The sequence below is a fragment of the Bos javanicus genome, chromosome 3 (assembly GCF_032452875.1).
Source record: "Bos javanicus breed banteng chromosome 3, ARS-OSU_banteng_1.0, whole genome shotgun sequence".
NCBI lineage: Eukaryota > Metazoa > Chordata > Mammalia > Artiodactyla > Bovidae > Bos > Bos javanicus.
This window is the reverse complement of record NC_083870.1, coordinates 117,654,584-117,668,844: the sequence shown is the minus strand read 5'-3', so window position 1 is coordinate 117,668,844 and position 14,261 is coordinate 117,654,584. Positions and strand designations below refer to the sequence as shown.

Genomic DNA, 14,261 nt, shown 5'->3' with positions numbered 1-14,261 from the left:
CCATGGGGTTGCAAAGAGTTGGACACCACCACCATACCATGTAAAGAACGAAGAGTTCATGGTGAGCTGGGCTCTGGATTGAGCAAAGTGGTAATTCTTTCCAGGTCTTCAAGTCTTATGAGGCACTGGACTATGGGAGAGTAAGCAACTTGGCAACCGGGAGGTGGTGTGTGTGTGATCATACACAAGACTCTACGTATCATTAGATGATAAATGACCAGTTCCACACACTGATTATAGTGGTGTGTGTTTGTGTGTGTGTGTGATCACACACAAGAGTCTATGCACCATTCAGTGATAAATGACCTGTTCCACACACTGATCAATTTGTCCCTTAGGGAAAGTCTGGAAGAAGCACAGGCGGTGTAAGCGTCGCACCGCAGCACGGCCTGGCGGGCGGGTGCCAGAGGGCAGGTGGGCCACGTGGCCCCCGGGCCGGCCAGCGGTCACTCACCGGCCACGCGCTCCTCCCTGAGGTGCTCCAGCGGCAGGCGGATGGAGTCGTGCTCCACGGTGCAGGTGATGATGTGGGGCAGGGCCCCGTCCACCGGGCTGGGATGCCCGCCCATGTCCCCGTTGGCGGCGTGGACTTTGTGGAAGTGCTTCACCACGGACTGGATTACTAAATTATTTGACTGCAGAGACAGAGTGGAAAGGTCACTTACAGTAACCACCCGAGGGGAGCCGTCGAGTGACAACCGCTCTCATTTGCAGTTTCTTTTCTGGCTAACATGGGAAAAAATGGTCTCAAAGAAATTCAGCTCCTGAGCTGCGCCTTCTGAAAGACCCAAATACAAAGATCTGGGGCTTTTCAATTTTCAGAAATGTCAGAATTCACTTCTGGTGAATTCTGATTTTTGTTATTGTTGTTAAGCAACGTTATACATTAAAATTTTTCTAAACCTGTTAAAAAAGCATATTTTGCCCAGGCACCCACCGCTGGTGGGAGTGTGAACTGGCGCAACCCCTGTTAAGGGCCGCCTGGTGCATCCATCAAATAAGCCCTCTGACTCAGGAGGTCTACTTCCCGTACTTGATCCTACAGCTCCGCTTGCCCAGAAGCAAAGCGATGGACATGAAGTTGATCAAGTACAAAGATGAAGCAGCAAAATCTTAGAAGCCCCTCAATGTCTGTCAATACGGGGACTTGGTAAATAGCTACACATTGTCTAGTGGACGCCAAGCAGCTGTAGCATTGACGGACCGCTCACAGGCGGGTGCACAGGCCTCAAAGGCACGCGTTAAGTGCAGGAAGGCAGCAGGCGCTGGGCGCAGCACCCTGCAGTCTGTATAAAAAGGGCAAGACACACACTCACACCCCGCTCCCCACCACATCCTTCCTCGAAGAGGTAGAAAAAGAAGGAGAGAAGATAAAATCAGCTACACCCTTAGCTGCTTTTAAGGCAGAGACTGTCTCTGCAGGACTCGACAGAAACAGTGCTGGTCTCCTGTAGGGACAGGAAGTGGATAACTCAGGAGATGGGGTGGGAGATTTTTAAATCTTTTTCTCTTATTATTATTATTATAACAGTATTATTATGATTGTTCTTATCATTATTATTATATATGGGCTTCCCTGGTAGCTTAGCTGGTAAAGAATCTGCCTGCAATGCAGGAGACCTGGTTCGACTCCTGGCTTGGGAAGATCCTCCGGCCTGGAGAATTCCATGGACTGTATAGTCCATGGGGTTGCAAAGAGTTGGACACGACTGAGCGACTTTCACTTCACTCTTGTTATTAAATATAGCATACATACAGAAGAGCATAGGAATGTAAGTTTAATGAGAAAGTATGACAGTGAACATCTGAGTAACAGTGACCTGGATCAAGAGGAAAAACAGCCCCCACTTAGCCCCCCGCAATCACCACCTCCCCCACCCCAGCTGACCGCCACCCTGATTTGTATGGTACTCATTTTCCTGCTTGTCTTTACACGTTTCCTTCCTGTGTAAGCATTGCTAACTGATTTTGCTTATTTTGCCTCCTTCTGACCTTCTTTTTCTCAACTGAACATTGAACCTATTCAGGCTCCCGAAGGCACGGCCTGCAGGAAGGCAGGGGCTCTGAGGAGCCCACACACTGTCACCCACCGGGACTGAAAGGCTCTGAGTGTAAACAGGGGGCCCTGGGGGAGAATGAGGCAGGCAGTGCAGGGACCCCAAGGCCCGAGACGCATCAACCTGGGTGGCTGGGGGGAGCGGGTCAGGATGGACGGCTTGGATGTGCTTCTCTGAGTGGCGGGTGGTTCTTTATAAAGTCCCAGGTCACCCCCTTCTGAGAACACTGCTGCCCGCACAGCGATTCCTGGTCCAGAAAGGGGGGCCCTCGGGGGCCGCACACCTTGGGTCAGAGCTGATCGACCCACCGTGAACTGACAAAGGTGCCAGGCCGCCTCCACCCGCAGGTACCGAGGGGCACAGGACGCCATGCCGAGTGCCCCGGAGCTGCTGGAAACACGGCAGCCCCTGTGCAAACCAGCCGGTCACAACCGAAAACGCGCCTCGTGCCTTCAGGTCAACAGGCGGCTTGGCACCTGGCCCCAGACGAGATCAAGATGGCCCACAGGGCAGCTGGAGCGGTTGCTTACGGGCCATCAGGAGTCTGGACCTGGTGTGTGGGGGTGCTCACTGCCCAGGGGCCTGTAAGCAGCCCCCTGCCCCTAACCCGGCCCCTCCGGCGGGGGTCAGCTTAGTCTTGGGCTGGCACCCTCTGATCCACACCTGGGAGTGCTCTGGCTGCCGCAGGGCACCAGCTGGTACCCTCCACCTGGGACTGCCCCAGAGACATGAGCACGCATCCGTGCTGTTTGGAGGGACGTGTGGGCCACCCCTGGTCTCCGCTGTCACGAAGGTGGCATGAATGGCCCCACGTGCCCCTGGTGTCCACGTGGCCCGTTCTTCTCGGGGATGTCCCCAAGCGGAGCAGCTGGCTGACAGGGCGACACAGCCTCAGCTTCGCTGGGCGGTGCCTGCCCACCTTGAGCATGGTTTCCAGCCTGGGCCCCTGCCTGCCCTGTGCTCGATACCTCCTGCCATCGGACGTCTTACTTCTTCCATCCTGACGGGTGGGCAGAGGCGCCATGTTGCTGTTTACCTTGGATTCTGAACAGTTATGAGGCTGAGAACCGTTTCCCACGTAGAAACCACAAGGGCGTCTCCTTAGTGCGCGGTTTAATGCGTTTCTCGCCCGTTTCCTACCGGGTTGTCTGCAGGCATGTTCTGGATGTGAGTCTTCTGTCCGTTATTTGCGGCAAACATCTTTTCCCAACACCTGGCTGGGCTTCTGATTTCCCTCAGGGTTCACTGAGGAACTACAGTTTGCTTTGTGGTGGTGGGAGAATTTTTCAGTCTTTTATGGTTAAAGGTTTCTGTATTTTATTTAGGAAATCTTTCCCTCCTCAGCATCACAAGGGCCAGGGCTCGTCACGTGACAGGGCCCATTCAGGTACGGCCCTGTTTCTGGCCCGGTGCTTCTCATCGCCCTAAGACCATCTATCTTAATTCATAGAGCAATTCACTGCATTCTTAATCTTTAAGAAGTCTTGGCTATTCTTGGCATTTTGTATTTCCATATGGTGAGGCACCATGAAAAAAGGAGTCAGAATTCTGACCGACGTTGCACTGAATCCACAGATCTAAACAGCTGACACACTTACATTGAGTCTTCCCATCTGTGAACATGATACACGCTCCAGTTATTCGGAACTTCTTTGAAGGCTCTCGGTAATAAATTCTATTCCTTTCCCAACGTGTGTGTGTATTGGAGCGGGGAGTGGTTTACAAAATCTTTTTTACTCGATTTATTTCCTAAGTATTTGACATTTTTTGGTACTCTGATAAATATGCATTGTGGCTGATACATAAAAATACACTTGATTTTCTTAATCTAATAACTTTGTTAAATTTACTTACTAATAATCTAGCTGCAGATTCTTTTTTTTTTAATGTGGACAGTCACATCACCTGTGAAAGACCTTCCTTTCCAATAAGGAAATGAGGTGGTGAGAATGACTGAGTAGAGGGCTTGATGCCATCACACTATCATTGAGAATCTTCTATCTGTTTAAAAAGAAATCCCTTTCAAATGGGTCAAACCTCACACTCCTTTTTTTCCAAAATCGGAGTATGGTTGATTTACAGTGTTGTGTTAGATTCAGGTGTACAGCAGAGGGATTGAGTTATACATACATACATTCTTTTTCAGATTTTTTTCCAATACAAGTTATTACCAGATATTGAATATAGCCCCCTGTGCTGTGCAATAGGTCTTTGTTGCTTATCTGTTTTATATATAGTAGTGTGTATATATTAATCCCAAACTCCTAACTTATCTCTCCTTGCCCCCGCTTCCCCTTTGGTAACCATAGCTTCTTTTCTAAGTCTGTGAGTCTACTTCTGTTTTATAAATCAGTTCATTTGGATCATTTTTTTTAAGATTCTATGTATAAGAGATATCATACAATACTTGTCTTTCTCTGAGTCACCTCACTCAGCATGCATTAATTTATACACCAAGTCTTCTTTATTCCCTCGTCTGTTGATGGACACTTAGGTCACTTCCACGTCTTGGCTATTGTAAACAGTGCTGCTGTGAACACTGAGGTGCACGTATCTTTTTGAATTAGGGTTTTCAGCTTTTCTGGGTATATGCCCAGGAGTGGGATTGCTGAATCATAGGGTAACTCTATTTTTAATTTTTAAGGCACCTCCATAGGGCTTCCCTGGTGGCTCAGATGGTAAAGAATCCGCCTGCAATGTGAGAGACCTGGGTTTAATACCTGGGTCAGGAAGATCTGGAGAGAGGAATGGCTACCCACTCCAGCGTTCTTGCCTGGAGAATTCTATGGATAGAGGAGCCTGGCGGGCTACAGTCCATGGGGTCCCAAAGAGTTGGACATGACTGAGTGACTAAGCAAACACACATACTGTTCTCCATAGTGCTGCATCAATTTACATTCCCACCAACAGTGTAGGAGGGTTCCCTTTTCTCCATAACCTCTCCAGCATTTGTTGTTTATAGATGTTTTGATGATGGCCATTCTGACTGCAAACCTCTTAATAAGTAAACTTAGGATATAAAGGAATGATTCCAGGGCAAAATGACGGAGAAACTCTCTTTATTGAGACAGCAATGCAAAGCCCGTTAATTCATATGTTAGGTAACAAATATCCTATCAGCCCCCTGGAATTCACTTATAGGATGAATGCTGCCTAATAACATCAGGCTAATTTGCAAAATACCAGGACAAAGCATTACTCTTTCTTTAAAAGACAATAATACCAAGAGGGCACCACCTCATATTTTTTTTTAATAAAGAACACGAGACTGTGGACTGTTTACCTCGGTGCCCCCCGAAGTGAAGATCACGTCCTGAGGCTGCCCACCTATCATCTTGGCGAGGTTCTCCCGGGCCGTGTTGATAATCTCCTTGGCCTTCCTACCTGGAGGAACCAAAGTGGAAATTCAGTAACTTTGCTGCACCAAATCCAATCAACACACATTTAAAGGAACGACCAGCCATGAGGGAGCAGGAGGGCCGAGTGGGTGGTTCTAGGACAACACGTGTTCACTACCGTGAGTGACAGCCTAGATGTCACGTGGCCAAGGGACAGCGGGAGGAGGCCAGCAAATCAGGGGAAGCTACTGAGACTCAAGGGACTTGGGAGGAGCTAGAAACAGCTGGGGGAGGAGGCCGGAGCCCTAAAACTCTGAGATGTGGCTTTCTTCTTACCCGATGCTACGAGAGAGGATCTGTGGCCATCTGCCCTGCTTCCCATTTGGGAAGATGGGAGAAGGAAAGGGTGGAGTAATAGACCACGCTGCAAAACAACAAAAGTAAGCAGAAACAGAACCCACGACTGCTCGACACAAAGCCCAGTGCCATATGTCACAGTGCAGGTCCCCTCGGTCACTAGAGAGGTCACCGCCCCAGGGACACATTTGCTTTCAAACCTGGGCTCAGAGCCCAGTTCACGGGAGAGCAGGCAGCAGGAACTGAGCTTCACGTGGTAGAGAAAGAAGGGCTCAGGGCACGAATTGTGGAGATGTCCATGACCATTCATACTTCGACTACAGACCAGTAGCCTCCAGACCTTTTGACCTCAGTCCTATTTATAAAAATACTTTTTTGAGCAGGTACCACTATAATAAATATGTAAATAAGAAAACACACATAAAGATAGAAATGTAAAAAGATGCGGTAAAAATATATATACAAAGTCATCCACACACTCCCTAAGACTACTGCGTTTTCATTACAAGTTAGGAAGGCCTGCGGTGTTTAGGAGACCCAGTCAGTTCAGTTAGTGATACTTGAGAGACTGTGATTAGCGTCAGTCAACATGGGCAGGAGCACCGCGGAGCTCCTCGGGCTTGCCGCTCGGGCCCGTCCACCTGCTCCCCCCACATCCAGCCCCAGGATTCTGTGGAGAAGCCCCTCAGAGGAGCCTCTGGGCTGATCCTCGGCCCACCCCGCCTTCCCTCCCCACCCACGTAGTGTGCGGCAGCCTGCAGCCTTTCCCGAGGCACTGACAGACGCACTGACAGACCTTCCTCTAAGCCTTTCTTTTCTTTTTCCTTTTCAGAAGTGGGTTTCATAATTTACATACTGGTTTGCAAAAACTCCCCCTTCCACTCATCGACAAAGTCTTGGAGACCCTTCTTCATAAGGATTCGTGGGGCTACCTCTCTACCGTCATGTGCCTATTAGAGCAGCTAAGATGAAAAGACCGGCCAGTCCAAGTGGTCAGGACGTTATGGAGGAAATGCAACTCTCATCCCGCCGGTGGGAACACAGAATGGTACAAGTGCTCTGGAGAGAGGGCAGAGGTTTCTTAAGAAATCAATCTCCACTTCCCATCTGATCCCACCATTCTGCTCCTAGGTATTTATGGTAAACATTGTTTACCCAAGAAAAAAGAGGCGATGACCATGACTCATCCATCGACGACGTTCACAGCAGTGTCATTTGCAATTGCCAAGAACCCGACCAGCTCACACACCCACCAGCAGGTGAGAGCATGAACGCGGCATAACAGAACACCACTTGGCAGGGAAGACAAACCAGCTGTGACAGTCACACAGGTCAACCTCAAGGTAACTACGCTGACGGAAAGAAGCCAGATGAAAACTGCTAAGATCCCATCTTCATACCGACACAAACAATGCCCACCGCTCACAGGGCAGGACGAGAGCCTCTTCCTGAGGGTTATTCCTAAACTTCTTCATGACAAATGCTTTTTATTAGCATTCAATTCTTTTCCACATTCTCCAGTTTATGCATGAGAAAGTTCAGTTTCTCTAGATGAAAAATTAGCTACAAGGCAAAGTCCAAAAGATTAATCAGAATACAAGTATAAAATAAACCAACAATGAAGTTAATGAATGACTAGTATCTGATTTTGAAAAGGCTTTTAGTTACCAAGTTTACTAAGCAAATGGACATGAAAACCCACAAAAGCCTGTAAATCTGTACACAAGTATTGCTAAGTCAGAGGCTTCCCTGGTGGCTCAGCAGTAAAGAACTTGTCTGCCAATGCAGGAGACCCAGGTTCCATCCTTGGGTCAGGAAGATCTCCTGGAAAAGGAAATGGCAACCCACTCCAGTACTCTTGCCTGAAAAATTTCATGGACTGAGGAGCCTGGCCGGCTACAGTCCATGGAGTTGCAAAGAGTCCGACATGACTTAGTGACTAAAACAACACTGCTAAGTCAATTCTAAAGGAAACCAACCCTGAATATTCATTGGAGGGACTGATGCTGAAGCTGAAGCTCCAATACTTTGGCCACCTGATGCGAAGAACCAACTCAACAGAAAAGACCCTGATGCTGGGAAAGATTGAAGGCAAAAGGAGAAGGTGACAGCAGAGGATGAGACGGTTGGATGGCATCACCGACTCAATGGACATGAATTTGAGCGAACTCCGGAACAGGGGCTTCCCTGATAGCTCAGCTGGTAAAGACTCTGCCTGCAATGCAGGAGATCCTGGTTTGATTCCTGGGTTGGGAAGATCTGCTGAAGAAGGGATAGGCTATACACTCCAGTATTCTTGGGCTTCCCTTGTGGCTCAGCTGGTAAAGAATCCACCTGGAATGCGGGAGACCTGGGTTCAATCCCTGGGTTGGGAACATCCCCTGGAGAAGGGAAAGGCTACCCACTCCAGTATTCTGACCTGGAGAAATCCACGGACTGCACAGTGTACAGTCCATCAGTCCATGGGGTCGCAAAGAGTTGGACACGCCTGAGCAACTTATCATGCATGCAGCATGCATCCCTGATAAAACTGTAAATAAGAAGGCACAGCTTCAGCTCACCATCTGCAAAACACAATGTGACTCAGCCAAGTAACTACTGATCTAAAGCAAATTATTTTGCAGAACCTCCAACTTAAAGCTCTACATGGAAACAACAATAAATGAGAAACATATTTCCAACAGACTGTGGAAAATTCTTTAAGGGGTAGGAATACCAGACCACCTGATCTGCCTCCTGAGAAATCTGTATGCAGGTCAAGAAGCAACAGTTAGAACTGGACATGGAATAACAAACTGGTTCCAAATCGGGAAAGGAGTACATTAATGCTGTATATTGTCACCTTGCTTATTTAACTTATATGCAGAGTACATCATGAGAAATGCTGGGCTGGAAGAAGCATAAGCTGGAATCAAAATTGCCGGGAGAAATATCAATAACCTCAGATATGCAAATGACACCACCCTTATGGCAGAAAGTGAAGAACTAAAGAGCCTCTCGATGAAGGTGAAAGAGGAGAGTGAAAAAGTTGGCTTAAAACTCAACATTCAGAAAACTAAGATCATAGTACCGTGTGCCATCACTTCACGGCAAATAGATGGAGCAACAATGGAAACAGTGGAAGACTTTGTTTTTTTGGTCTCCCAAATCACTGCAGATGGTGACTGCAGCCATGAAATTAAAAGACACTTGGTCCTTGGAAGGAAAGTTATGACCAACCTAGATAGCATATTCAAAAGCAGAGACATTACTTTGCCAACAAAGGTCAATACAATAAATGCTAAGGTTTTTCCAGTAGTCACGTATGGATGAGAGAGTTGGATTGTAAAGAAAGCTGAGTGCCAAAGAATTGATACTTTTGAACTGTGGTGTTGGAGAAGACTCTTGAGAGTCCCTCAGACTGCAAGGAGATTCAACCAGTCAATCCTGAATATTCACTGTGAGGACTGATGCTGAAGCTGAAACTCCAATACTTTGGCCACCTGGTGCGAAGAATGGACTCACTGGCAAAGACCCTAATGCTGGGAAAGATTGAAGGCATGAGGAGAAGGGGACGACAGAGGATGAGATGGTTGGATGGCATCACCAACTCAATGGACATGAGTTTGATTAAGCTCCAGGAGCTGGTGATGGACAGGGAAGCCTGGCGTGCTGCAGTCCATGGGGTTGCAAAGAGTCAGACGTGACTGAGCAACTGAACTGAACTGAAAGAACTTTAATTTTTATTTTTAAAAAAGGAGGCCAGGATTCTATGTGATCCTGATTACGTAAAAGATCTAGTTTGCAATTTTGTAAGGATCAATGGAGACAGATACATGACAGGGTCTTATAAGCACTGTTATTACAAACAACTTTTTTTTTCGATTGCGCCTTGCAGCAAACAGGGTCTTAGTTCCCTGACCAGGAATCAAACCCATGCCTGTCCCCTGCATTGGGAGCACAGAGTCTTAACCAGTGGATCATCAGAGAAGTGCCCTACAAGCAGCTCTTAATAAGACATCTTTTTCATCTGAGAAAGGGGGACAGGAGAGCATGTTAAAGATGAAAGATTATGGTATCAACAAAGCTCAAATTTGGTCTTTTCAAGAAAAAAAAAAAAAACTCTCCAGAATTACAGCTAAAGACGTGCAGTTACCAGAAAATCCACTCAAAACCGAGTCATGCCATGTGGTGTAGAGTTCCTGCAAGAGTTCCCCTGCCCTTCATCTCAGATCTGGGCACATCTTCTAGAATTACCTGCTGGGTAAGAGCTACTGGGATTTCCCCAGGCTTCCCGCATGGCCTCCGTCATGGCCTCAATGACTTCGGGCTCCAGGGGAGTGGTTGCATTATAGTCCATATACACTTTCCTGCTGGAGAGAAAACAAAGACGTGCCTCTTAAGGACAAGAAGATGGAATGTGGAAGAACAGCTGCAGTCAGTCTATGCTGTCAGCAGGAGCAAATAACGTCAAGGCCAGGGGCTCTCCTGCAATCACACTGTGCGCCTAGGGCGTCCGCATCTGTGTCACTTACGGGAAATGTGTGCGGGATTTCTCATTATCTAACATTCTTGCCTGGAGAATCCCATGGACAGAGGAGCCTGGTTGGCTACAGTTCGTAGGGCTGCAGAGAGTCAGACATGACTGAAGTAGCTTATAGGAGGAGGAGTATTTGCTAGTTTCCTTTACCACTGCTAGGAGACTGTCCACTTAGACTTCCAGAGCTTCTTTCCACCCCGTGCTGCTTCCTTCTGATGGAAAGGGGGAACCTTGCAGGCCCAGGGAGTCACACATTCCTGAGGGCTTTTCCCCTGGTGTTTGAACTTCGCCACTTCACTGGCAGTTTTCCTGTATTTCCCTGTGGTGTCTGTGATGGCCATGAGGCTCGGGTAACCTAGGCTCCCACGGTTCCTCTCACGGCCCCTCTGTGTCCCCCACACTGCAATCTCAGGGGTTCTTCTCTTTGCATTTTCCGTTTTCTTTGCCCGTAATGACGATGCCCTCCACCACTGCCTTACTTTTTAGGTCTTTGCTCAACTTGACCTCATGAGGCTAGTTTCTAAATGAAACTGCAGCCACCCCTGCCCTCCTCCCCAGGGCTGTGTGTCCCCCTGCTTCTCCACAGCACCCCATCATCTAACACACGAGACTTGCCCCTTGTTAATTCTCTGCCTTGATAGAATGTAACTGAACAGCAGCTCCACAAGCTCCCATGTTCCTCCCAGGTGTGTCACCAACATTGAGGACAACAGCTGGCACACAGTAGGGGCTTGACATATAAGGTGACAAATGTCATAAGAAAGTGCACAGTCCCTGAAAGATTCTTAGGTGAAATTTACCTGTGTGTATACACACACACACACACACATACATATATATATATATATATATATATATATATATAAAAGAGGGCTTTCCTGGTGGCTCAGAGGTTAAAGTGTTTGCCTGCAATGCTGGAGACCTGGGTTTGATCCCTGGGTTGGGAAGATCCCCTGGAGAAGGAAATGGCAACCCACTCCAGTATTCTTGCCTGGAGAATCCCATGGATGGAGGAGCCTGGTGGGCTACAGTCCATGGGGTCGCGAAAAGTTGGACAGGACTGAGCAACTTAACTAACTAACTATATATATATAGAGTTATCAGAATCAAAAACTTTCAAGCACAGGGAACTCTACTTAATACTCTGTAATGGCTTGTATGGGAAAAGAGCCTTTAAAAAAAAAAGGAGTGGACACATGTATATATATAACTGATTCACTTTGCTGTACACCTGAAACTAACACAGTATTGAAAATCAACTCCAACAAAGATTTCTTAAAAATCTCAGAAACGTTCATGAATGTATATAGCAGACAATCCTGTCAGATACTATTCATTATTTTACCTGATTTTTAAGTCAACAATAGTGTTTAAGCCAATTCACATGAAAATTCAAACACAATTACCAATGGTGGCTGCTAAATACATTTTTTTAAATCCACGGAGTGTTTGAATGCAACATCTTGTCTTTAAGATGCCCAAGTACAGGGCTTTGGGGCTTGGGAAACCTGACCAGCATTCCTTGACCACCCTGGGATTAGGAATCCCTGCTGCTGAGAATTAAATCTGCTTGTGTCCCTAACTCTGCTCTCACTTCCGGTAGGTATTTCGAAGTTCCTCATACTACTAGTGAACACACAGCTCTTCAATCTTCTGCTTGGCTGAGTTAATTCACAGCTTGAATTTCAGAGGAACGCATCACAGATTACTCTGCCCCAGTATATGCTGCTTCCTTAAAGTGTTATCAATATTGCATGGGAAAACTAAACTTTATTAGATTCATAACTGAAAAATGAAGAGGCATCGTGAATCTCTGCCTTCAGTCAGTACGTTTTCCTTCCTAGCTCCCTTTTCTCCGTCCCAGGCAAATGAAACCGAAAGAAAGAGCAGTCAGATTTAGGCCTAGACCCAAATGTTAAGGATACATACCCATTTCTCACATTCCGGTAGAGAGGATTACCCCCTCCCCCGCCAAAGTATTTAACAAATTCCTGGATTGAGGATGAAGACTCTTTCAAACACACACCCAAAGCATTTCCCGCCGCGACCCCACCCCCACCCAGGGGAAGAAGGTCCCAGCGTCGGTGGACTGAAGTATCTCCCAGTCTTGCTCCCCACTCTGCCAGCTGCTCAAGCCTGGGAGCTTCCTTCTTAACACTCCCACCCCCGACTCCTTTCCTCACCCCACCTCACCCCCAACCCCCGCTTGGAACAAGCATCAGCAAGTCGGGCAGGTTTCGTCAGGTACATTCGCTTCTCCGCCACACCTGCGCCCGCTGAGGTCCACACCACCTCTGCCTCCCAGATGATTGCAAAGGATTCCTAACGGGTTTTCCCAATTGCTGCAAACCCTGACTCCCTACCAAGCAGCCAGAAGGAGTCCTGTAAAATATACAACAGCAACCTATAATATAATTAGATTACATCACTTCCCTTATAATTAAATTACATCTGCTCAAACCTCCAGGAGCCCCATCGCAGTGAAAATACGCCCCAAGTTCCCCCCCACCCCGGGTTCTGCCAGTGGACAGCTGCCCCAGGCCCTGCGGTCCGCGGCCCCCGCCGCCCGGGACCCCGCGGGCAGAACTCCTGCTGCGGACTCCTGGGTGTCCCTGGGGTTTTCGGCCGAATCGTCACCTCCCCGGAACCCTTCCCAGGCCCCGCCGTGCGCCGCTCGTCCTCCCGGCGGTCACCGCCACATCCTGCGCGGACCCTCTTGCGCGCGAGTGACCGGCCAGCTGGCCGCTCCCCGGGAAAGCCCCGTTCCGCCGAGAGCGGCCGCCGGCCGCCCCAGCGTCCCTCGGGGAATGACCACCCGCCGGCCGCCACGCGGCGCCTGGAGGGCTTCTTGGAGGAGCGCGCCGACGGCTCTCCCTATCTTCCCCTCTAGGAGCGCACCTCTCGGGCGGGCTCTTCTCCGCTCGACTCCGCGCGTCCCTGTTCCGCGCCCCGGCCGCCTCCATCCCGACGCCACCGCGGCCCGCTTCCAGCCAGCCAGCCCCCTCAGGAGAGGCCCAGACCCGCAGAGCCTGTCACGGTTAAGAGCGCCGCCGGGACGGGGCGGGGGTGCGGGCGCCGGGGCCCGTGCGGATTGGCTGAGCCGTGCAGCTCCGGCCAATCCTCGCGCTGCAGCGGCGCTCCGCGGGGAGGCAGGGTCCCCGGTCGCGCGCGCCAAGCAGACGGGCTGGGGGCGGGGCTTCAAACGCGTCACCGGGGTGGTCATGTCGGCGGCGCGCGGGCGCGCGGGCGGGCGGCGCGCTAGGGTGAGGTGCTCCGCGGGGAGACGGGGCCCCCGGTCGCGCGCGCTGAGGAGACGGGCTAGGGGCGGGGCTTCAAGCGCGTCCCGGGGGCGTGGTCACGGCGGCGGCGCGCAAGGAGGAGGAGCCTGACCCGGGCCGGCGGGGCTTCGGTCGCGGGTCTAACTATGTCTGCTCGGCTGGAGCTGGATCCGCGGTCAGCCGAGGCCGGTAGGCCGCACCCTGCGCCTCCGCCGTGACCCGACCCTCTGCGCGGGTGACTTAGGGCTCGTCTCGCGAGGGTGGGTCTGAGGGGCTAGGAGAGACCGGAGGAACACCGCGCGGGGCGCGGGGCAGGGGATCTGGCGGGCCTAGGGAGCGGGGGCGCCGCCGGGCACGCGGGAGCGAGGGGAGGAGTAGCGCCGGTACCCGGACGGGAAGGCGCCCCGGCCGGCGGAGCACGACCTGTTGGATGGGAGTGTCTAGCGTTCGTGCATCCCGCCGACCGCCGCCGACCGTAACGCGAGTCGGTTGCGAAAGCGGCGAGAGGGCGAGGATGCAGATTCCTGAATGCTAATGAGCCGCCCACCTTCTCTTACTCTTTTGGCAAGTTAACAGTTTCTGAGTTTGAGCGCCGAGCGTGTGCCAGGCGGTGTTCCAAGCGCCTTTCGTGTATTCACTAGTTTCGTCTTGGCATCACCTTTATCCAGTAGGTACCTGGCAGCTCCACCTTACACGCGAGGACGTTCAGTTA

General features: G+C 50.1%; 1 protein-coding gene across 3 annotated transcripts in view; it reads right to left on the bottom strand.

Moving 5' to 3' along the window:
- SCLY (selenocysteine lyase) overlaps positions 1-13,509 on the bottom strand; it is a 30,193-nt gene extending 16,684 nt beyond the window's left edge. Inside the window, exons 1-4 of one of the 3 annotated variants that reach the window (XM_061412798.1) lie at positions 13,170-13,332; positions 9,989-10,104; positions 5,341-5,441; positions 455-635 (exon numbers count right to left, since the gene is read on the bottom strand). In XM_061412798.1, coding sequence (XP_061268782.1) covers positions 455-635; positions 5,341-5,441; positions 9,989-10,104; positions 13,170-13,234 — 463 coding nt within the window. In that variant the 5' untranslated portion in view covers positions 13,235-13,332. Of the gene's footprint in view, positions 1-454; positions 636-5,340; positions 5,442-9,988; positions 10,105-13,169 lie in introns of all 3 variants that reach the window. The other 2 variants (XM_061412799.1, XM_061412797.1) reach the window with 2 other exon arrangements.
- Between the last annotated feature and the right edge of the window lie 752 nt (positions 13,510-14,261).